The sequence below is a fragment of the Diabrotica virgifera genome, chromosome 9, assembly GCF_917563875.1.
Source record: "Diabrotica virgifera virgifera chromosome 9, PGI_DIABVI_V3a".
NCBI lineage: Eukaryota > Metazoa > Arthropoda > Insecta > Coleoptera > Chrysomelidae > Diabrotica > Diabrotica virgifera.
In genome coordinates this window covers 8,755,561-8,780,946 of record NC_065451.1, presented here as the reverse complement: position 1 = coordinate 8,780,946, position 25,386 = coordinate 8,755,561, and the positions used below count along the sequence as shown (strand labels likewise).

At 32.5% G+C, this 25,386-nt stretch overlaps 2 protein-coding genes across 6 annotated transcripts in view; one reads left to right on the top strand and one right to left on the bottom strand.

Moving 5' to 3' along the window:
• Window positions 1-25,386, bottom strand: part of LOC114332250 (vasoactive intestinal polypeptide receptor 2) — a 784,400-nt gene that overhangs the window by 8,778 nt on the left and 750,236 nt on the right. For all 5 annotated transcript variants that reach the window (XM_050661170.1, XM_050661171.1, XM_050661172.1 and 2 more), the window contains 4 exons: window positions 6,783-7,036; window positions 4,214-4,379; window positions 1,485-1,650; window positions 1,298-1,428 (listed from right to left, as the gene is read on the bottom strand). In XM_050661170.1, coding sequence (XP_050517127.1) covers window positions 1,298-1,428; window positions 1,485-1,650; window positions 4,214-4,379; window positions 6,783-7,036 — 717 coding nt within the window. The remainder of the gene's footprint in view (window positions 1-1,297; window positions 1,429-1,484; window positions 1,651-4,213; window positions 4,380-6,782; window positions 7,037-25,386) is intronic.
• On the top strand, window positions 12,875-16,766 carry LOC114332236 (mRNA turnover protein 4 homolog). Its single transcript, XM_028281994.2, has 4 exons — window positions 12,875-13,179; window positions 13,245-13,489; window positions 15,311-15,530; window positions 16,456-16,766. Exons 1-4 carry the CDS (start codon window positions 13,152-13,154, stop codon window positions 16,683-16,685), a joined length of 723 nt encoding a protein of 240 aa, XP_028137795.1. The 5' UTR covers window positions 12,875-13,151; the 3' UTR covers window positions 16,686-16,766.

The following is a 25,386-nucleotide window of genomic DNA, read 5'->3' as shown; positions in this document are numbered from 1 at the left end:
TGTTCTGACACGGTTCCAAATTTTTAACCTGTTCCACAGTTAAAACGTCCCCTGTTCCAGTGTTCCCATATATCAAAGTTTGTTCAACTAGACACAGTTAAGCTATTAACAAATTTTCAGCTTGCTATTAATCAACTTTTTTTTTCATACGCGGGATCCAGACCTATGTCCTCATTGTTTTAAACATGGAATTTTTCTTTCTTCAAGACTATTTTTCCCAGGCGTTTTTCCTTATTGTATTGATTATGACTAAATAGGAATTTTGTGATTCCCCTTTGTAATTTAATAGGAATTTTGTGCCTACTTTTTGTTATTTAAAGAACCTGATCTAAAGCATTACACAAAATTAATGCAGGAGAATAGACCGGAGTATATGTCATAAGCCCATGTGACAATAATAATAACAGAGGAAGATAAAACTAACGCACAAATGAAAGCAAAAAAACAACAAAGCACCAGGACGAGGAAACATAAAAATGTAACTGCTGAAATATGGAGGTGCAAGGACGATAACCTTTATACGAATACTGTTCAATAAAATCGAAGCGAGAGAGAAGATTCCAGATGAGCATATCTATCATTCTATCATAAAACATGTCCTCCAGTTTCAAAAAAGGTGACAAAAGGTCAACGAATAACTATAGAGGGATCAGTGTATTGCCGTCAATAGCAAGAATCTTTTCCACAGTTATGAAAGAAAAAATAATACAGCACATGGACTATGGACCATTATGGCGAAGAAAAAACCGGATTCCGAAAAGCCAGATCATGTCTATATAATATATTCATCATGAGACAAGTGATAGGAAAGAACAAAGAGAAAAACATTGAAGCATACATAGGAAGAAGAACTAATATATGAGATGGAAATCTTATGCTATACGAAATGCTATGATAGATAGAGACCTCAGTAAAGGTGACTGGGAGAATATAATGAGTGCTGTGGAGGACGAAAACTGATAACTCAATGGAAAAAAGCCGAAACAGAGAAAGTCGTGCTCCCCTAACTAGATTCCACAGCCTTAAAAGTGCTGTTTTTTGGTATATACTCTCCAGTTTCTAGAGACTTATGAGACCTTCACAGTGACGTAGGGTATTACTTTCTTATAGACAGAACCTACATAAATTTACTTTTGTCGCCCCTATACGGATCAAGTATATATTGAGCCTATGGTGGTGTAAAGTCAGCAGGACCATCATCGTCATATTATTTTGTGTATCTGATGAGATCGATAAAAATTATGAAAACTTCAATCATTTTGTTTAATAAAAAATGACTATATTAAGTGAAGCTTACCAAAACTGCTATTATTGTAGGAATTACAATAATAAGATAGGCCTTAACATTGTCGTTAGTCGTCCAGCACATGGTATCGTCAAGAAAAATTCTAGCGATGATCCAAGGAATGATTACAAAAATCGGCAAACCTAAAAATTGTTTCATCATATAATTTCATCAAATCTACAATTAATTAAGATATTACCCCATCCAAGACAAATGTAGTACACCAAATTGCGACTTGAATCAACGAATAGTGCCCTCCAGATCAGATTATTTAAGTATAGACCTTCCATTAAGATCCAAGAATAATTCGCGGTCGTGAAAAATTGTACTAATGACGTCAGTAATTTGCATTGATAATTATTTTGCTGAAACATAAAAATGCCATCAATATTAACACTAATATTATTTAGCCTAATAAAATAAAAAAAAGTCAAAATGTAAATTCGTACAGCTTAAAACAAATTTTATATCAAAGTTTAGGTAGGTACAAAAGATATTTTCAAAAAAGTATCCAAATCATACAAGGGGATCATTGTTTAAATAATTAAAAAGGGGTCATTTTTGCAAAAAAAAATAGTTTTTTAACTGCTGAGGTAATTCACTTAATAATGAAGATCTATGGGATTTTTTTCTCCAAAGCTGAAGGGTAAATCTTTCACATAAGACTTACTAAATTAAATTTGACCCCCTATTTATTTAAATAATTGTATATAAAACTTTAAAAACAAATTTGCAAAAAATTATTTTTAGCGTTTTAAATAAGCACTATAAAATATTTTATTTTACAGACTAAATTGCGATATGTTACCAGTATTAAGAAAAAAAAATTGGTCAAAAAATATTTAATATTTTTTGAGATATTGAATTTGTTTATTAAATGTTACTATATTTTCAATTGCAAAAACGCGGTTGTTGCCAAAGAAATATTCACCTGCTTAAGATCTCATTATTTTTATTTTTATGTAAATTTTTGATAAATGTATTGATAAATTCAAATTTCAATTAAACTCCCCCCTAAAATGGCATTTGAAAATTATTCAAATTTGTTTATAATTTGTTTTTTAATAACGTCGCAAGGATTAAGTATTTTGAAATGCCGTTTCGATAATTGGGTTCCTGGGAATTTTTTACTAATTAACAAAATTTTTTTGTCATTTTTTCTTCTTCTTTTTTTCTTGGAGTTATATTACTACGGGCTCTTGTAGGGTTAAATTTTATTAAGAATGTCGAATTTTTGAGTTGTAGATTCTAGACCTAAAAATATTAAGATTTAACTAAAATCTCTTAAATAAAATGTGGCAACTTACTGAGTTACAGGGTGTTTTATTTAAAAATTTAAAAATGATTGTTACCAAGTACTTTAAAACTATTTGACGTATCCTTATCATACTTGGCAGAAAGTGTGGGTATTATACACCCTACCAAATTGTGATTAATAAACGTTTCTAGCTAGTGCCAGAGGCGTGCGACAGGGGATAGTGAATGATTGACCCTTTCCAAATTCTACGCCACTGAGTGAATTACTATTGTAGCGAAATTTTTCGATTCTCCAATACTTTGTATGTAAATAACTTTATTGGTATCGATAAAGTCATCAGTTTGAGAGATATTGGAAGTTTAAAATGAATGAATGGATGAATCAATATAACTATGCCGTTTCATTTTTAACGTCCAATATCTCGAAAACTGATGACTTAATCGTTACCAGTAAGGAGTATATTATTTACATAGAAAGTATTGGAGAATCGAAAAATTTCGCTAAAATAGTAATTTCCTCAGTGGCGTAGAATTTGGGAAGGGTCAACCATTAACTGTCCCCTGTCGTACGCCTCTGGTGGTAGCTAGAAACTTTTACTTATCACAATTTAGTAGACTGTATAGTACTCACACTTCCTGTCAGGTATGATAAGGATGCGTCAAATAGTTTGAAAGTACTTGGTAAAAATAATTTTAAAATTTTTAAATAAAACACCCTGTAACTCAGTAAGTAGTCACATTTTATTTAAGTGATTTTAGACCAATCTTAATATTTTTAGGTCTAGAATCTACAACTTAGAGATTCAACATTCTTAATGAAACTTAACCCAAAAAGGGCCCGTAGTAATATAATTCCAAGAAAAAAAAAAAAAAAGAAAAAAGAAGAGGAAAAAAAGACAAAAAAAATTGTTAATTAGTGAAAAATTCCCAGGAACCCAATTATCGAAACGGCATTTCAAAATATTTAATCCCCGCGACGCTATTAAAAAAACAAATTATAAACAAATTTGAATAATTTTCAATGCCATTTTAGGGGGAAGTTTAATTGAAATTTGAATTTATCAATACATTTATCGAAAATAGACATAAAAATAAAAATAAGAAGATTTAATACAGGTTAATATTTCTTTGGCAACAACCGCGTTTTTGCAATTGAAAATAGAGTAATATTTAATAAACAAATTCAATATCTCAAAAAATATTAAATATTTTTGCACCAATTTTTTTTTATTAATACTGATAACATACCGCAACTTATCCTGTAAAATAAGATATTTTATAGTGCTTATTTAAAACGCTAAAAATAATTTTTTTGTAAATTTTTTTTAAGTTTTATGTATAATTATTTAAATAAATGGGGGGCCAAATTTAATTTAGTAAGTCTTATATGAAAGACTCACCCTTCAACTTTAAAGAAAACAATTCTATAGACCTTCATTAGTAATTGGATGACCTCAGCAGTTAAAAAAGTAATTTTTATGCAAAAATGACCCCTTTTTAATTATTTAAACAATGATCCCCTTGTATGATTTGGATACTTTCTTGAAAATATCTTTTGTACCCACCTAAACTTTGATATAAAATTTGTTTCAATCTGTACGAATTTACATTTGGATTTACATGTAGTGTAATTTTATTTTACTAGACTAATTAGAAATATTTCTATATTACCTCAATATCAGTTTTGAAATATAGGTCGCCATTTTTCTCACTGAAATCAATTTGAAGTCCTACCCCTTCCACAAATAATATTTCTTTCAAGATGTGGAAAAGCGCTCTGAAGATGAACGAGGCGAATAAGTTCATGTGGAGGATGTTTCTTGCACAATGCAGTTTCCTGAAAATAAGATACGTTTAAATTTCAAATAATAAATTAATTGAGAATAGAGTAGACCAAGAGGAATATCAAAGTGAACTAAAAAAGAAACTAGGACCTTTACCAGTATTCAACACGAAAGATATAAATGAAATAACACAAAAATTAACGAATGACATAACATCAACTACAAAAAAGATCTGTGGTAAAAACAAAAAATCCGAGTAAAACGAAACTTAAACAGACAACACTGGATTTAATGGAAGAAAGAAGAAGAACATCTAAAGAATTACCAGAATATAAGGCTATCAACTAACAATAAAGTTAAAAACAGCATAAGGTCAGACTTGCGGGCTTATAAAACAAAACAAATATTGCAAACCATCGAAAACAATAGAAACATGACAGTATTGAAATCAAATTTAACTAAAGAAAAATCGAAGATAACTAAAATCAAAAACCAACAGGGGAATACGGTGACGAAAAAAACTCAAATAATCAAGGAAATACAAACGTTCTACAAGAATCTTTATACATCCACTATACAGAACCACGGAACAGACCATAGAACAATTTTAAACGTCGGCTCGGAAACTCTCCCTAAAATAACTTCTTCGGAAATTAGACATGCCTTACAGCAAATGAAGAATAAAAAAGCTCCAGGCGAGGATCATATAACGTCTGAAATGTTAAAAATGGGTGGCAACACCGTTGTAGAGGTTGTGGAAGTCTTGCTGAATAGGTGTCTAATAGAGAAAAGAATACCCAATCTGTGGGAAAACGCCGAAATAATACTTTTACACAAGAAAGGAGACACTACTAATATTGAAAACTACAGGCCTAGAAGTTTGTTGTCACATTTATACAAATTGGTAACAAGAATAATAACCAACCGCATAACACAAAAACTTGATTTATATCAACCGGTTGAACAGGCGGGATTTCGAAAAGGGTTTGGTACTAACGATCAATTACAAACCATCAGAACACTGGTAGAAAAAACCACAGAATATAATGTACCCTTACATATGGCATTTATTGACTTTCACAAGGCTTTCGACAGTATTGAAACCTGCCTTTTTGTCAGCCCTCAGGGATGCTCGAATAGACTCACGGTACACTACACTCATTAAAAACATTTATGAACACATTCCACATAAAAATCAATGAAGACCAAAAAAACCGAAAAAATACGCCTTGGTAAAGGTATTAGACAAGGTGATACTATTTCACCAAAACTTTTTACCTTAGCATTGGAAAATGTATTCAAACAGCTCGACTGGGAGGAAAAAGGTCTAAACATTGATGGTGTACGTTTGAGTCATTTGAGGTTTGCTGACGACATAGTATTATTCAGTACAGATATCAAGGAAATGGAGCAAATTATGAAGGAACTAAACCAGCAGTCAAACAAAATAGGTCTCAAAATGAATCTTCAGAAAACAAAAATAATGAGTAATGTACAAACTAATCTTGTTATTGACAACGTCAGTCTTGAAAATGTAGACCACTATATATATCTTGAACATACCATTAAAATCGGCAAAGAAAACCAAATAGCCGAAATAAAAAGACGCATACAATTGTCTTGGGTAGCTTCCGGCAAGTTAAGCTTTATCTTGAAGAATAGAGATATACCAATGTGTCTAAAACGTAGAGTTTATGACAAATGTATCTTGCCTGTAACTACATATGGACTGGAGACCATGGCCTTTACAAACAAAACCTTAGAACAGCTCAGTACAACTCAAAGAGCGATGGAGAGGGCCATGCTAGGGATTAGTTTGAGAGACAAAATTCGAAATATCGACATTCGTGAAAGAACGAAGATTACTGATGTCGCAGAACGTATAGCAAGGCTCAAGTGGCAATGGGTCGGACATGTTGCCCGAGATAATCCCGAAAAATGGACACAGAGACTAACAAACTGGAGACCAAGAGAGAACATACGAGGAGTAGGCAGACCGCAGAAGAGGTTGGCAGATGATATCAAACAAGTCGCGAGCAAACAGTGGATGAGAATTGCCAAGAGTAGAAATCGATGGAAGCAAATGTAAGAGGCCTATGTCCAGCAGTGGACGAACACAGGCTGAAGAAGAAGATGAAGAGTAGCCCATAATAAATCACGAAAGACATGGAAATCTATTGTTTCAAACGATTTATATTGAATATCATTAACAGAACAATGAATTACAATATAGTGTTACGCCAGATCTCATGCTACGCCCCTGATAGAACATTTCGGCATTCGATCGAGATATACCGCCGGCCTGAGGTCCAGAGATTTTCACTGGCTTGTGAAACGACGGAAGCAACTATATATAAAGATAATTTGAAAGATGAAAAAATATAGGTAAAACAAGATTCAAAACAAAAGACAAAAACGTATAACTACACTATGTAAAAACTGAATTATATACTTACTTAATTGATAACATTATTATAAACGCAGCTATCAGTGATAGAAGTGACACAGCGTATCCAGTTTGTGAGATAATCTTCAGAATGGGTACCAAAGTCTCATATCGTTTCCAGAGATCTGATTTAGACGTAATATTTGTAAAAATGGTTGCGATTCGTCCCTCTGAACAAGCTGTATAGTCTCCCCATGGTTCATGTGTACTGCTATTTACATACCATGTGCCATTTTCTGTACACGTTCTGGTAGCATTGAAATCCTAGAAAGGTACAAATAATTAACATAGAAAATAAATTTACTTGATCAATAAATTGACTATATAATAATTAAACAAAAAAAAATAGCTCAAAGTGAATTACATAAAAATATACAGACGAGCAGAATATGGCAGAGATTATCTAGTTAAATCGAAAATATACATCTATCTCTCTCTTCAATTATGACTAGTGTTGCCAGGTCCGATTTATTTTTAATCGGTACATAAGCAAAAACAAATCGGGATTTAGGGTTGTAGATCGGGACAAATAAACAACAATAGCCCAGTAAATGACCGTTTTGGAGAGTAATTTTCAGAGTCAACTCCGAATTGCATGAAAATCTAGTTTTAGGTTCTACTTATTGTCTACTTCAAAGTTGAACTTGTACCGTTGGTTGCTTTTACTTGGGGGGTGACAGTTACAGTTACCCCTCCTCGGGGGTAAAAAAAACACGCTTTTAAAGTAAGTCCCAAAATGGATCAACTGACTAACTCTATAAAACTTTTGTTCTATATAATTTTTAAACTAAGTCAATACTTTTCGAGTAATTTTATCGAAAAAAATATTCTTAGCAAAAATGTAGCTCTTAAAAAAGCAAAAAAATTGTTTGTTCAGAAAGTCTATAAAACCAGTAAAGGCAAAGTTGTAGCTCATCAAAAATACGTTCTTGTTTGTAAAATTCCAAATCGAATTTTTCAACTTCAAATAACCAAATAATTAAGCAAAAACTTTTTAAAGTGTTTAAAAAAATCTTTAATTTTGTTTTATATAAAAGTCTCTAGCATTAAAACTAAGCGAGTACGCTCAAAATAAAGTTGGCTCCTTTTTTGGTAAAAAGAAAATCGTGAAAATCTCCCCCTATTAACCTTCCGATGACCAACCTTTTTTTGTTACACGGATGACCAAGGGGGCAAAAATGACCCCAGGTCAAAAATGTCAAAAATGACAATTAACAAAAAAATAAAGTTTTTTTTAATTTTTTTTTATGACATGGACTTTATGTCATTCAGCCAGTCACAACATGAGTATTAGTGTCATGTGTAGTGTGTATGTTGAGTAAGTGTCTTGTTACTTTGCAAAGTCGACGTCATTAGCGTAAAACTACTTGGAAGTACACATTATAGACGATATTTTACTAAACATCAACCTCAGAATATATTTTTTATTCGTAAAATATAGGGAATTTTTTTTATTTCAAAATATGAGGATATCTAGAATGATATTAAAGTCAAATAAAAAAATAATGAGTTAAAAATTGAAAATACTTTTGAATTTATTCAAGAAAAACATACGCTGGGGTCACAATTTCCCCCGCTTGGTCATCCGAAGGTTAAGCACCGTAAATAAAATTAAATGTTACCGCTTTACCATTTACTTTATATGTGTATTGTTTATACGATCTGTAAGGTTTACCGGTTGGGAGGGGTTGGTTTTGAAAAAAATTGGTTTTATAATAAAAAAAATTTTTCCTAAAATATTGGAAAATGCCCTTTTTTCAAAATAACTTAAAAAGTATTAGGGATACTAAAAAGCTCAAGGAGTAAAAAGTAGGTAGGTTTTACTTTTATAAATATGATACGATTCATTTTGTTTTCCTGTTAGACCAAAATTGGTTCAAATATGGCTGTTCATATTTTGCATACATTCGTGATTAGTGACTCGTTCAGGCCCTTTCAATCATGAAAAAATACATAAGTAAATTAAATTGTTTGTAAAGCGGTAACGATTAATTTCATTTGGGGTGCTAAGTAGGGGGAGATTTTCACGATTTTTTTACCAAAAAAAAAGGAGTCAACTTGGTTTTGAGCATAACCCTCTTAGTTTTGATGCAAGAAACTTTTTTAAAATATAAAAATAAAGCTTTAATAAAAAATTTTAATTGGGTTTTCCCGAAAAGTGCTTCATTTCTTGGTTATTTCACGTTGAAATATTTGATTTGGAATTTGACGAATAAGAACGTATTTTTCATGAGCTACAACTTTGCATTTGCTGGGTCTATAGACTTTACGAGTTCACAATTTTTTTCATTTTTTTATATTATGCTACATTTTTGCTAAGAATATTTTTTTCGATCAAATACTTACTTTTTGAGTTATTTTCCTGTCACCTCCCGAGTAAAAGCAACCAACGGCACAAGCCGTCCAAATTTTTATGCAATTCGGAATTGATCCTGAAAATTACACGGTTCGCCGTATTTCCAGTTCATTTACTGGACAACAAGGTGTTTTCCTGTCACCTCCCGAGTAAAAGCAACCAACGGCACAAGCCGTCCAAATTTTTATGCAATTCGGAATTGATCCTGAAAATTACACGGTTCGCCGTATTTCCAGTTCATTTACTGGACTACAAGGTGTTTCTATAATCTGTATTTAATCCTACATAATAATAATAATCAGACGAAATTACAAAAAAAAAATCGTAGATTAAGTAAATTATTTATTTTTTATTAAAATTATATTTTTCATTCGATTTTGCCGCTTTTTTGAGTGCATTGTTTTTATAACATAGTTATAAAATTCACTGTAAGTCCTCCTGAAATTGGTTTTCGTGGGTGAAAATCGGGACATTTAGTGTCCCGATCAGGTACAAATCGGTACGCGTCTCCAGACCCCTTAAAATCGGGACGTCCCGCGCAAATCGGGACACCTGGTAACGCTAATCCTGACCCACCGGAGGGAGTAAAGTGGTCGACGTGATGTCGTGGGTTGTCCGTCTCCAATTATCTCTGTCTCTGGTCATTTAATATAAAATATACCTACCTACATAAAATAACCAAGAGCTAACAAATATAGATATACCCCACTATAATATAAATAGCTTGGAAAATCAAAGCACACCCAAGTAGCAATTTGTCGACGCGACAACGTTGTCTACTGCGTGGCAACGTTTTCTTACAACGTTGTTATTGCCTAAAAGACGACCCTATTCTGCACTGATTTGGTGGACGATTTTTGAGTTGTCTTGACGTTGCCTAAGCAACCTCCTGTTTAAGCAACATCGTTTCGTAACCGTTGCATAAGACAACTGAAGCGACTATAAAAAGCACTTGCGCGTGCAATGGTTGCTCAAGGAGTCAGACTAGTTATATTTTTTACCTATATTTTTAACACCTGTATGGTGAATGCGAAAACCAAAAAGTAAACTGTTTTGACATCGTATTGGGTATTTAAATTTATATGATATAAATACATAAAGGACTTATTACCTGATGTGAAATTTATAAACGCATCTCAGATTACCGTCAAATATGGATATTTCACCTTTAAAAAACACACGCGCTCCTTTTTTTATGACATTTTTGACAAAAAATATGCAAATTTAAAAAATCAAATTTTAATATAAAAGTCAAAATTTATGTTAAAGATGTTCTGTATAAATTTAATGTATTGATGGTGCTTTTAAAGTTATCAGAAAATGCCTGCATTTTTTATATTCTGTGTTTTCATTTTCTTTACATCCCAAAAATCTCAAGTAAAACCAAAATGGCGCATTAAACAATATTACCAATATTACTAAAAAAATATCTAATTACCAACCTTAGACGGATAAGACAACTTAGAAGTCCAATCGCCAACCGAACCCGGCCACGCCGACTATCAAAACCATTTTAGAACGCACCCTGTTATTGGGTGACAGAGGTCATGTGACCAGTGTCAAAAGTGTATCATCCTCATTAACAGCGTTACCACATTTAGTAGATTTCTACTTTTTTGGCAGATTTTTGATACTTTTAAAAAAATTCTAGTAGGCAATATTTTTTAGTAGATTTTTGGTATATTTCAACAGAATTTGATCCATTTTTTTCGAATCATGAGGAAACTATAAAGTCTTTTTGAAAAATTTAAACGCAGAATGAAAGACTGCATTATTTAGAAAAACCAAAACGTTTCTTTTGAACGAGATATTAAAAGTCACTAAATTTTTTCTTTTTTTCACCCCTGTAACGTAATAAAATAAACATTATAGAAGTTTTCAGGGACTTTCGGTCCTCGGTAATAACGTAATCTTTCTTTGTGCGTTTAAATTTTTCAAAAATACTTATTAGTTTTCTAAGGATTCGCTAAAAATGAAAACATTTAATATACATTGAACATTTTAACAGACGACATTTTGCGCCTATCCCCTTAAGTTAGCTGTTGTTTTTATTATAAAAAATCCTAAATATATCCCAAAAATACTTAAGTATATTTTAGTTTTTGATTTAGTAGATTTTAGCTAAAAAATGATAATTACCAGTTATGGTGGTTTGGAATAATTAGGTTTCCAATTTTGTGGAATTGCTCTTGGGACGTTTAGGAAGGATGTGCATATCACTGTATTACTGTATATTTACATGGCCTAAAAAGAATCTACTGATTTTGTGAAAACAAAACTACTGAAAGAGTTAAAACTGACCTGGTAACCCTGTCTACCAAAGCAGATACAAAGATGGTTATCAAATCTCAAATCTACTGATAAAACAATGGAATGGAAACCAGCTATTAAAAAAACAAATAAACAGGTTGTTAAATAAATCGAAAATTTCCATCAAAATAAAATATATAATAATTAGTTTAGCATTATAACATTTTTAAGTCGTTGCGATTGTTGAAAAAACTGAAGTGTGATATGTAGTTGTCAAAATGGTAATAAATTAGTTGCCCGTATAACTACAGGTTGTAACATTGTAATGTCAGTCGGGGTAGGGGACGTTGGCCGAAACAACTGAAAATGCTCTCGGGCAACGTTGTAGACAGTGCATTTGTTTGTACTGACAACCAATGTGTCGAAAAATTGCTACTTGGGCACATTATATACAAGAGAAGATTTGCTGAAGCTATCTCTAGATAATTATAACAAGAAACAACTGATAATCTTTACATAACAATAGCAAAGGGTTTGGGTATCATAACGAAAAAACGAGAAGTTAAAAATTACTTGTGGTGGAATGATCAGTTGAGGAAATGAAAAAACAGGAAGTACACCTTACATGGCTAAACAACAGAGAAAATGAGAATAGAAAAAGATAATATTAGCAAGCATGTGCCAAATTCATCGGACAGCAAAAATGTGGAGAAGCCTGGTGGAAATTTATAAAGAATGTAAAAATCAACAACAGAGGAGACACTGTGATAAACCCCATAACAACAACGACATGGGAAGAACGTTACAAAACATTATTGGTAGAAAAAAAGACCAGAATACAGCATAATCGAGGTCACAGGATATCCAATCAATATAAACGAGGAATAGACCAAAAAACAGAAAATAAACCAATTTACAACAAAATATTAAAACCAGTATTAAAAGTATGGAGCTGAATACGGTAATTAACCAAAATATACAACGCTGAATTACTAGCCACTGAGATGGATTTTTGGAGGAGGCCAGCAAGAAGATCTAGACTAGAATACATAGAAACGACATTCGACAACAAATGGGAATATAATGAACAATCATAGATGACATCGAAAGACAAAAGCTAGTATGGAACGTGCACGTAAGACGAATGGAGAAAAGAAGAATTCCCTAAAAAAGTTTAAGAATGGACCCCTACAGAAAGACGAAAACGAGAAAGACCATCAACCACATGGATAAGGCCATGTCGGAAAGTAATTTAAGAGATGAAGACTGTCACAATAGAAAGAAGTTGCGATAAGGAACGGAAAGGCGTATAACGCTATAAGACCGGTTTATTATATTTAGAAATGCAATTTATTGTTTTAATGAGATACACTTTATATGTCTAAAAAATTAATAATTTTAAAATCCGATCCTGTTCACAGACGAGAGTTTAAATACGGTCCTGTCCTGCACCATTGATTTCAAATCAAACTACTTTGCGGTTGCGCCTACCAAATCTTGTACATTTGAACTGCCAGTAAGCTAGTGGCAGAGAGGTTATTCATACTTTAAACTCGAATTCGTCAATAAATATCCGTAACATAGGGTTTTTAATAAGTATAAAAACAGGTTGATTGTAAGATTTATTCTTAAAAAGGCAAAAATAAAAATTATTTTGATCCGAACATTTGAACTACTACGACAGATTAAATTGACGTTTTGACAGCAACATATTTTTGACATAACAACACGTGTTTATTAACCTATAAACCTTGTGGTGTAAACTTTTTCAACATGCCGAAATCAAAAAGAGATAAAAAGAGTAAGTACAAAATATCTACAACACAACAGACCAATGTATCTAATAATCCATATTTTCCTTTCCAGTTTCCTTAACAAAAACCGATAAAAAGGGTCTAGCTTTGAAACAAAAAATTGTGGAAGATGTCAGGGAATCCGTTGGAAAATTTAAAAGCGTTTATGTATTCACCTATAAAAACATGAGGAACGAAACAATGAAAGCTGTGAGACAGGAATGGAAACCCAGCAAGTTTTTCTTTGGCAAAAATAAGGTTATTTCTATAGGCTTGGGCAGAACACCAGAAGAAGAGGTTGAAGATGATTTACATAAGGTAGAAACTTATTGTATTAAATACGATAGTAAAATAACTAGACTTCGGTTTAGCTATGCTTTTGCAATGTTCTATTTGGTTGTTTGAATGGAATATAGTGTGATCATTTCTGTGTTTATCCACTTCAATATTTTATATTTGTTTTCTTTTAGTTCTTATTTATAACTACATTTTGAAGGCTTCTGTTCTTTTACTGACTATTGTGAACTTTTCTAAAAATACACAAAAAACTTTAATTTCGTCTGATTATAGGGACAATATCACCTGTATTCTGCTATAAAAATTTCAAGAAGTTTCACCTAACAGTTAATGCAAGATTGAAATTGCTTATCCCAGAAAGCTTTTATCTACAACATTACTATGCATAAACTATTATCATCATCATCATCAATGGCGCTACAACTCTTCGTGAGTCTTTGCCGCATTTACTATTGCCTTCCATGTTTGTCAGTCCTGTGCCACTAATTCCCATTGTCGCACTCCCATTTTCTCTAGATCTTCTTTGACTGCATCTTTCCACCTTTTTCTAGGCCGCCCTACGGACCTTCTTCCCAGAACACATTGTTTATAAGGCGATTGTTGTTACTGCGTATCACATGCCCTGCCCATCTGAGTCTTTTTTCCTTTATTATATATCTGGCTAGATTTTCTTTTTTGAATAGAGACTCTAGCTCGTTATTGTATTTACGCCTCCATTCGTTTGTCACACTGTCTCTGCAAGGGTCATAATATATCATTCGAAGAATCATAAACTATTATTAGGTCTACATTAATTCTAAAAGCACCAAATTTAATTCAAACGCTTATTGTATCAAATTAAATCAATTAACAATTAAAAAATTCATGTTAAATATTGTAAAATAGGTTTACAAAAGTATTTTGGTTTTAAGCTTATAAACAAAGCAAGACTTCAAAATTGCGTGGAATGATTATACATTAGAATACACAGACCAACCTATATATCTTGGAGTAACTCTGTACTTACAGACAACATTGCATAAAAATGAGTGGGAAAGTAACTAGGAACAGCATACACAAAAAGCTAACAGGAAGTATATATGGGGTGCACATTCTGGCATCTTGCTGAATATGTGTGCCACGTTTGGGGCAGATCTGCCCACACCAAACAAGTTGATACTATGCTAAATGAGACAGGCAGGATAGTAACGGGGTGCATGAAACCAACGCCATTCTCAAATTAATATATATAAAGCAGTGGTAATATATAATTTATTATATATATTTATTTATATATAAAGTATAATTTGCTCAACACGCTGAGCAAAGAGAAAATTAAACAGATCGCAGAAAATGTCTACAGATTAATTGTATAACTTTGTTTATAATTATACAAAGTTTATAACAATTAATTTGTTCAAAATATATTTGCAGTGTTTTAGAGACAAAATAATTGTAAAAATAATACATAATTCATTTACAGGTAAAATTAAAGTTTTTTGTGCATTTTAGAAAAGTTATTAATAGTTTTCAAAAAATCAACTTTTCAAGATATTTTCCAATAATTAAGCAAAAAATTAACAAATAAACTTTACAAACTCTCATTTTAAAGGATTTTCTATGCCTTTTCAGTAAAATTGTGTCACTTTTCCATATAATTTACTAGTCCTCACCTTCAGTATTTAAAATCAAGTAGCGGTCTTACATTGTTTACAAGTAAAAAAAATGATGTCTAGCATTATGCATATTTTATTTATTACATTATTGTTATCACCAAAGCAATTTTTGTCTGCTTTCTTCAGGTATTTAAAAAGTTCATAAAGGTTTTCAACACTGTTTTTAATAATATTTATCATATTTCAGTTATGTCAAGTCTTGAAAGGCCAATGTGGACTACTATTCACAGACTGTACCAAAAAAGAAGTGAAGGAATGGTTCGAGAGCTATTTTGTGGAGGAATATGCTAGGTCAGGATTTAAAGCAAAAACTACTATTAAATTGGATGCAGGTCCCTTGAAACAGTTCTCACATGCCATTGAACCCTATCTGAGGCAGCTTGGCATGCCTACAAAACTAGACAAAGGTAAAATCAACATATTTGTTATAAAAATATTTGATAACAGAAGTTGATAATTTTTATCTTCATAATGTTAAATCAAAAAATTATTTAAATTATTATATTTCTCAGACTATTATTAAAATGCTTGAATGACTTTATGAAGTACAGTTGGAGCAATGACATGTAAGTGAAAAGGGTGGAAGTGTCAAAAAATGTTCTAAACATCGTGTTTGTCTTGCAAATATAGTTTAAACTAATGTCAATGTCATTGATAACGTGGCAAATGCCTTTCTCATCGCTGTTAGTTATAAAACGCGCCAACACTTAGCTCTGGTGATAATATTGTCTTGGTTTTGCTTCTCCTGTAAAATTTTGCTTTTGGTACTTACCTCCTTTTGATTTTATATAAATACTAAGGATTCCCACGGTTTTCACTGAATTCCCTTCACTCAACCGTTCTCTGTCGTTCTTTCTGTTTTGCCAGTTCCCTTCCTGCAGATTTCTTCTTTCCAATGCTTTGTCCATTACATCTCTAAAAGATCTTCAGGGTGCCGCTCTTCCTTCTTCCTATGGGCTCCACTCTGTTATTCTGTTTATCTAACATTTTTTGTCTGCTCTACTGACGTGTCTGTACCAGGTTAATCTCTTCTGTTCTGTGTAGTCTATTATACCTGAATTCATTCCCATTCTTTTCTTAATCTCGATGTTATTTAAATATATAAATATAGCCTTTTCCAGGAATATTTTAAACAAGTTTTGGAACAGCCCTATAGCAGTCCCTTTGTCTTCATAAATGTTCTTCTTAAACTACATGTTCTATTGTCCATTTTGATAGCTACCTTGCTATTCTTGTAGAGTACTTTTTTTATTGTAGTTGCCTCAATTCAACTACATAGTCTGAGATTCTGAAGTTTGTTGTGCAGGGATATTAATTATATTTTTATTTTAGGTGTGGTAACGTTGATCAAAGATTTTGAAGTATGCAAGCCTGGTAGTGTCTTGACACCTGAGCAAGCCAAAATTTTAGAGTTGTTGGACCATAGGATAGCTACTTTTAAGCTCATATTGAAAGCAAAATGGACTAGAGGCAAAGGTTTCGAACAGTTCAAAGTTGAAGACGAAGATGAGGATGAAAGTGAAGAGCAGAATGAAGATGAACAAATGGAGGATGATAATTAGTGGACTGTAGACAAATAGGTGTTAATTTAGGTTTAAATATGTGTACATATTTATTTTTAATAAAACTTTTAGTATATAGTAGCTTTGCTTTTTACTTACTCACAGAAATGTTTGATTAGATCATCAAACATTGGTGACACTATAATTTATACATCTATTACATCACCATCATCATTAGTGGTTTGAGTCCACTGCTGTCTTCCCGTAATTAATTCAATTGCATCTAATATTGAGCACATTGAATCCAGTTGTGTTTTATATTTAACATTGAGCTCTGCAATGCTCTTTATATGCTGCTTGTATTTGATTCTCCATACGTTAGACCTGACACACTGATCAAAGATCTTCCTTTTCAAGCACATGGGAATATTTGATCTAAAGACTCCTCAGTTTTCCATAAGCTGCCAATGTTAGTTGTAATCTCCTGTCCACCTCTGTTGTTTGGTTCTCTTCCTATATTTTTGTCCAGTACATGGTTGGTCATGTATTGTGTTTTAGAAAAGTCATTTTTGACAAGGAGATGACAGGCATGATCTACCTGGTCTGCAATAAGGATAATGTCTGCAAACCTCAAGTTGTTCAGAAACTCTATGTTGACACCAATATTACAACATAAGGTTTAATTACTGGAAAACCAGCATACTGGCCGTATTGTACAAAAAAAAAAATAAAAGAAAATGACAGTTGGGACAGGAGTAATGAACAAAAAGCTAACTGTTTGGCAGAAACTTGGGAAAGCACAGTTCAGCTGAATAGAGGAAAGATTTCTACAGATTTCATGAATCTAGCATATTAATTGATAGACAATAGAACAGTCTCCATCAAAAATGACACAAGAGAACTTGACAGTACCAACTAAAGCAACAAGGACCACTTCAAGCCCACTTGTCGGTATGTACTTAATCTGTATTTGCAATCCAATTATAATATCCCTCCTCCTAATTTCTTGAGCTCTATGTCAATCAGTGCAATCGACATAACTATGGATGGATCCCGAACTAAAATAACAACAGAAGAAGATAGCAGATTATTTGAAAGAAAAATGCTCAGAAGAATTATGGGTCCGATAAGAATAACGGTAAAAAGAGAAATGTGAAGATTAAAGCTTTAAATAAGAGATATAATGAAGGTAAAAGATGTAATTAGATTTATTAAAGCAGAGATTGAGATGGCTGTGACACATAGAGAGAACAAGCTACTGATTAAAGAAGCTCACCAGACGGAAGCAAGAAACTGAGAGACCAAGGGGAAAACCAAGAGAGAGATGGGACGACCAGGTCATGAGAGATACCAAATCCTAAAAGTGAAAAGCTGGAGGGACTTATGTACAGATCAAAATGATTGCAAGAAAATATAGGGAATAGAATATGACACGTCATTCTATCTCCTGATTGCATATAATGTAGCCACCGGATAATTATTTTAGACTGTCTGTCCTCTGTCTAGTGTATGTATGTTATTCGTATAATTTTATGTGAATGTTTATGACATTCCTGGATGTGCTGGATAGCCTCCCTTTTTTGACGAAATGCCTCTGAAGATGATGTGATGGCGAAAATAGTTGGGCAATATTATATTAATAAATAACTGTGCCGAATATATTCCTTTTATTTGTAAAAATCATATTCGACACCGTTTTTTATCGAAAATCAATAAGCATAATATAATAAATCAAAAGCAATAAAATTGGTCTATAGTCAAAGCACGAGAATCGAACATGGTACCTATATAGGAAGAAGAAGAATAAAAAGTTTTTTTTTCTCTGATTCTGGCTTTGGTTTAGAACGAATAAAAAGTTAATAATCAATGAAATAAACAAATTGATTTTGAAAACAAAATACAAACTCATAAACATTATTCCCTTATAGGTATTTTCACAGGGAACAGTATTTTTAAAACTACGGCAACATTGTTTTAAAAACCTATTCACTGCGCATACGCACCACGGAGTTGACAACAGCTATCATGAAGAATGCAGTTTAAAATTTGTGCAAATATCAGTTTTTTGAATGAAATATACAGAAAAATTAGAGTTGTCAGTGAAAACGTGAATGATAAAGTGAATAACAGGTAAACCACAATATACTGTTCAAATTTCAGCCCATTCCAACGATTTTTACCAACAGAATCTTTTCTTACGAGATATCCAAAAATACCTAGGTAATAATTTTTTATTAAATGATGCAAATTATAACATAAAACTCGTTATCAAAATATGATAATACCTACTATTTCTTATAAAAAATTAGTAATTTAATGTAGGTACCACACCAGTACAAAATTATCCACAATAAATTAATGCCTAAAGTTACGACGTAAACAAAACAAGCAAAAAACATCCTAGAATTCTATGCAGTGGGCTATGAAACAAGTCAAGAAATAACTCGTTTTGGGTGACGCTGATAATTTTCAGAATTTTTAGGTAGCGCCTGTATGAATATTTTCGCCGGTTTTTGATTACATCTATTAATTTTCGTTTTTTATGGACTTATTACGATATATACGAGGTGAAAATTGTAACTGAATGTTTAAACAGTGAGTTGTTTTAAAAATAAGACTTGAAATCGTCGTCGGGACAAAAGTGTTTTCGTAATAGGAAAGAATACTATGTTAGTATTCTTTGGTAATAGGTACAACAGCTCTTGAGATTAGATAGGTTTTGGACAATACGTGGAAAATGGTGGCGTAAGGTAAGATTTTTGAAAATATGAGTTTCATTAAAGTTCGTAGATACTTTCCTTTGAATATTTTATGGTAGCATGCCATTGAAATACATTATATTTGAATATATGTATCTGAGAGTCTTATACTTTTTTTACTTTATTAGTGCAATTGAACAAGGTTTTATTATTAATTGTAGACAAAATTATAAAGATTTATCTCTACTATGTTGTATAATAGTAATCATTACTACCTTCTTCTTCTTTTGGCATCATAACAATGTATGAGTCTTTGTCTGGCTATGTCCTTCCATTCAGACTTCTCTTACAAATTCCTTACAAAATTAATGATATATTTCTTTAGCCTGCCTAAGCTTTCACCTGCTGCTAGTCCTGTCTAAGCTCTCTTTTTTCTTCTAGTCCACTATACAGGGTGTCCAGAAACTCTACCGACAAACGAAGATAGGAGATTTTTTAGATAATTTTAAGATAATTTAACCCAATTCACCTAGTCCGAAAATGCTTCCTAAGAGAGCTAGAGCTATTTGAAGATGGCGTCATGTAATTAGTTTTTCTTAAATAACTTCAGAACGCTTCCATTTAGAAAAACGAAAATTGGTATGCATATTTACTTTCCAGAAATGAATCGATTCCATCCATTGTGAATTTCTAGTACCGGTCATAGGCGTCCGTTTTGGGTAGAGCAACGGTTATTTTATCGCATAACTTTTTTGTCTTTAACTTTTAAGCATTTTTGACACTGGATTATTAAATTGTGAGGTATTCTAGTACTAAAAGGTACTCTTGCTTTAAGTCGGTAGGACACACCGTTTTCTAGAAAAATCGATTTGTAAGTTTTTCGTTTTTGGAATTTGAAAAAAATTTAAAAAAATTTTCAAAAAAAAACGATGTATTTTACTAACTTAACGCAAGAGTAACTTCTAGTACTCGAATACCTCATAAATCCAGTGTCAAAAATGCTTAAAAATTAAGGACAAAAAAGTTACGCTACAAAATAACTGTTGACCTACACAAAACGGACGCCTATGACCGGTACTAGAAATTCGCAATTAATGAAATCGATTAATCTCTTGAATATAAATAAATGTACCAGTTTTCGTCTTTCTAAATAGATTTTTTTTGAATTTTTTTTTGGAATTCAAAGAACGAAAAATTTTCAAATCGATTTTTATAGAAAACGGTGTGTCCTACCGGCTTAAAACAAGAGTACCTTTTAGCACTAGAATACCTCTCAATTTAATAATACAGTGTCAACAATGCTTAAAAATTAAAGACAAAAAAGTTATGCGATAAAATAACCGTTGCCATGCCCAAAACGGACGCCTATGATCGGTACTTAAAATTCGGAATGGATGGAATAGATTTATCTCTGGAAGATAAATACGCGTACCAATTTTTGTTTTTCTAAATAGAAGCGTTCTGGAGGAGGTATTTAAGAAAAACTCATTACAAGACGCCATCTTCAAAGAGCTCTAGCTCCCTTAGGAAGCATTTTCGGACTAAGTGAATAGGGTTATTGTCTTAGAATTATCTGAAGAATCTTCTGTCTTCGTTTGTCGGTAGAGTTTCTGGACACCCTGTATATTAATAAATTTCCATTTTCCAATATCGTGACTCTTCTTCCTTTTTTGTTGTTGTTTCTGGTATAACTTTTACTTCCATCTTGTAATCTTCTACTCTTTTACCCAGTTTTAATTATTTCGCCTTTTTTTAGTTTGTTCGCCTATATGTTGTTCTTTAAATATACTTTCTTTCTATCTATGTTATCATCTTTATATTCACTCATGTCCTTATTTTGTGTTTTTTCTATTTCCTGTTCCGTTCACGTATTTTTTTCAACTGAGGAGCAGATTTTCTAAATGCATTTTGTCCACTTTTTGTAATTTTGGCAAATAGAGAAAAACTGCTACGCGTTTGGCAAGAAATTAAACGAAAACTGATATAACTAAAAAATGGATAAAAAATCATTCAAATATTATACCTATATGCCAAAAATCTAGTATTAATAATATCCCAAAAAACTTAAAAAAACTGCTGGACAAACTGCATTTAGATTGTCATCCTTGGACAAAACTCATTTTGATTGTCTACACAAGCAATATGACTGACTTTTGATAGTAACGATGTAATAAAGCTCAAGTAACTTCATACAAATAGTATTTTATTTTTAAATACAAAATATTGTTTAAAAATGAATGGAACAATATGGTATTTTACATGTCATAAAGGTCACCATTGTCATCATCATTGCAATCACAGCACTCAACTCCTTCAATAACATCATCATCCTCAGTTTCACCAAGGATAGCTTGATTCCCATTTTGCTCACCAGTGTCAGAAAGAATTGGTTCTAACCATGTTAGCTCAGGACCGTTGACCCAATTCGTCCCTGATAGTTCTGGAGTTTTGAGAGGTTCTGGAGTTTTTTTGGTTTAATTTGGTTTTGAAGTTCTACAGTAGGTAAGTTTAAAGTCGAAAGCTTCTTTCCACGTTTCAATAATGTTTGGAATTGTTTGGATGGATCATTATTTCTGTAGAAGTCATAAAGATCACCATTGTCATCATAATTACAATCACAGCACTCAACTCCTTCAATAACATCATCATCCTCAGTTTCACCAAGGATAGCTTGATTCCCATTTTGCTCACCAGTGTCAGAAAGAATTGGTTCTAACCATGTTAGCTCAGGACCGTTGACCCAATTCGTCCCTGATAGTTCTGGAGTTTCGAGAGGTTCTGGAGTTTTTTTGGTTTAATTTGGTTTTGAAGTTCTACAGTAGGTAAGTTTAAAGTCGAAAGCTTCTTTCCACGTTTCAATAATGTTTGGAATTGTTTGGATGGATCATTATTTCTGTAGAAGTCATAAAGATCACCATTGTCATCATAATTACAATCACAGCACTCAACTCCTTCAATAACATCATCATCCTCAGTTTCACCAAGGATAGCTTGATTCCCATTTTGCTCACCAGTGTCAGAAAGAATTGGTTCTAACCATGTTAGCTCAGGACCGTTGACCCAATTCGTCCCTGATAGTTCTGGAGTTTCGAGAGGTTCTGGAGTTTTTTTGGTTTAATTTGGTTTTGAAGTTCTACAGTAGGTAAGTTTAAAGTCGAAAGCTTCTTTCCACGTTTCAATAATGTTTGGAATTGTTTGGATGGATCATTATTTCTGTAGAACATTTCGGTCTTAAGCAAAATATCGTTGTTGTTTTGTGATCTCTTAATAATGATTCGTTTGACTGCACTGATTCCTTAAATTTTTTTAAGTGGTTAACGTACCTTTTATATCATAAACTGTCCAGTCTCTACCAAGTTGTTTAACTTCCCCCTTCTTGGAGTAAATGTCATAATATTGTGTAGGGGTTTTTATTGTACTGTAGACTGTAGGATTGTGTAACTTTTTTAATTTGTCCGAAAACACGGTCCGCTGGCAAATATGAATATCCGCGTACCGGAAAAATAATACCGACAAAAATCTGTATACAGCCATAACATGAGCATATGCATCATGTGTAGTGTGACCAACTCCAATTCAGTCGAATTCGGGACAAGGCTGAAAAATATACCTAAAATCCGGGACTTTTCAATGAAAATCGGGCTATTTTTTTTTAAATATATCTACAACTATAATATCATCATTTTATTGATTATTTAACATTTTTATGTTAACAATTTTTTTTTGATGGGATGGGCTGTAATGATTATTTCATTCATAGGAGATTCTGACCAATAGAAAGCTACAGACATGCAAATTAAGGTGATAATTTTTGATAATCTCCCGTCGTTAAGCATATTTACGTCAGATGCCCTTCGTTGGTACCAAAAAATACATTCAGTGACATTAATGACAAATGTTTTAAAAATTATAAAAGTGATGACTTTCAACCGTCAAATACATATTTATAACAACTGTGTGTTTAATTTCACTAATTGGTACTTACATATATAAATTACAATAAAATTTTGGTTTTGAACAGTTTTATTCATGAAATAATCGCAACAAATTGCATTCGAACTCTAAAATTAATATAGAATTTTAGAGCTCTTGTGCAATTACTACTGATAATTACATTTTTGTTGATCCAAAAAAGGAAAAAATTAACTGATGTTGGATTTCCATGTAAATAGAACCTTCGGTTAATATAAAAATATAATTATCATTATTTAATATCCATGTTTTTGAATCGTCTTTTCAGAAGACGATAATTAAAATACAGAAACGGGACGGACAAGTCCAGAGTTTGAGTTTTCGTAGAACTATAATATCACGATATAAAATGTGGACGTTTTGGATGTGGTATTAGTATTACACGCTAGAAATTGTCGACTTTTTTTCGTCCCACCAATTCAATTTGATGTGAATTCTTAGAAGAATAACGTATTCAAAATTTTAAAATAGAATTTTACGAAAACGTTGAAAATTCGGATGGCCCGGAAGCCTTGTCCGGGACGCCGGGACACCACTTCGTAATTCGGGCCATGTCCCGGATTTTTCGGGCTAGTTGGTCACACTAATCATGTGTGCATTTTTATTCTGAAGCGCACAACCATCTGCCAATAGTCTTAACTGTTTTATATCTGATGCACATTCAGATTTATTAAGAAAATCAAGTAGATCAGGACTTGTTTCTGCAGATCCCCTTTTTGCTTGATGTTCCATCTAGGTGTAGAAAACTGGCTTTTTAATATCCACGTCCGTTACACAAAAACAATAAAAAAACAACTGCTGGGCGTAAAATGCATCTTGAATAGGCGCTTTCGGTAAGACTTGAACCTGCTGAAGGTCAAAACAGTAGGAAACAGTGTGTTCCGGTTTTTCATTCATTAGTTTAAAAAATTGTTTGGACCTTACTTTATGTAGGTACACGTAGAGAAGTTCTTAGTTTCTCTATTTCAGTTTTGTCTTTGCAAAAGCTAATAGAAGTTTGGGTCCTGACACAAAAGCCACATACGTCAGTAGCAGGGCTTCCAAATGTAATATTAAAGTGAGTATTAAAGATCCTACTAAAATACTTGTAATTTGCTTTCAAATTCTCAGCAGTACCTACTCTGATTGTACAGATTCCATAAAATAGTAATATTATTTTCAGATAATAAATAAATACGCCGAGATTTAGCACGCCCGTAATGACTTTCATGTCCTTACAAACTGGCTTTAAATTTTTTAACAACTTCAAATTTTTCAACATTCTTGAAAGACCGTTTGTCCCTTCCACGCTTCTCAACAATACCACTGCCAGATTGCATTTTTCTTTTTATAAGTTTATTTCTACCAGTTAGATGTCTTTTTCCTTTTCTGCTACCACGGTCCGTATCACCAACTACATGATCCCCTGTCACAACTACATCCATTATTTTATATTGTTTTGTTGAAAATTGGAAAAACAAACGCACATAAAACAAACTTACAGTACAGACACCAAGTATACAACGACAATGACTGCCAATGACAAACAAATCGCAATTAGTCCATAGCGCACGGACAAACTTCGGTTAGTTTGTCTACCGTCAATGGACATACAGCACATAGAAAGTCCAAGGTATTTTGTTTATTTAATTTTCAGACAACAGAATGCATTTAGAACCTCTTTCGTGACACAAAATGGTGGCTCTATACATATAGTTTGCGATGCCATCTTTAGTTGAAAATTTGAAAAAATGGACAAAATGCATATAGAAAGTCTGCTCCTCAACTATTTCTTCTTTTTGCACTATCTGGCACTTCATTATTTGTAGCTTTTTCTATCCTGTTTATTTTTTGGCTCCACTTCCATCTTATATTTTCTATAATTATGAATTCGTCATCCATTTTTGTCGTTTTCCCATTTACTTTTTCCGTTTTTTACCCATTTTCCGTTTTCCCATTTACCCGTTTGGGGCGATGTTGCTAACTGTTATTAATTTTTTAGTTGCTCTTTATCTCATGTATCTAGTACCTATTAAGCCTCTCATTAAGTTGTTTTATTTTTTTTTCTATTTTTCCATTTTTTGTGTCATGAACAGCTTCTGAATCTGTTT

What these genes read in the sequence shown, in the direction of transcription:
- LOC114332236 (XM_028281994.2), top strand. Translation starts at nt 13,152, where the DNA reads ATGCCGAAATCAAAAAGAGATAAAAAGA. An exon ending in ATCAAAAAGAGATAAAAAGA is followed by an intron (nt 13,180 to 13,244) that starts GTAAGTACAAAA and finishes TTTCCTTTCCAG; the next exon opens with TTTCCTTAACAAAAACCGAT. An exon ending in GCCTACAAAACTAGACAAAG is followed by an intron (nt 15,531 to 16,455) that starts GTAAAATCAACA and finishes TTTTTATTTTAG; the next exon opens with GTGTGGTAACGTTGATCAAA.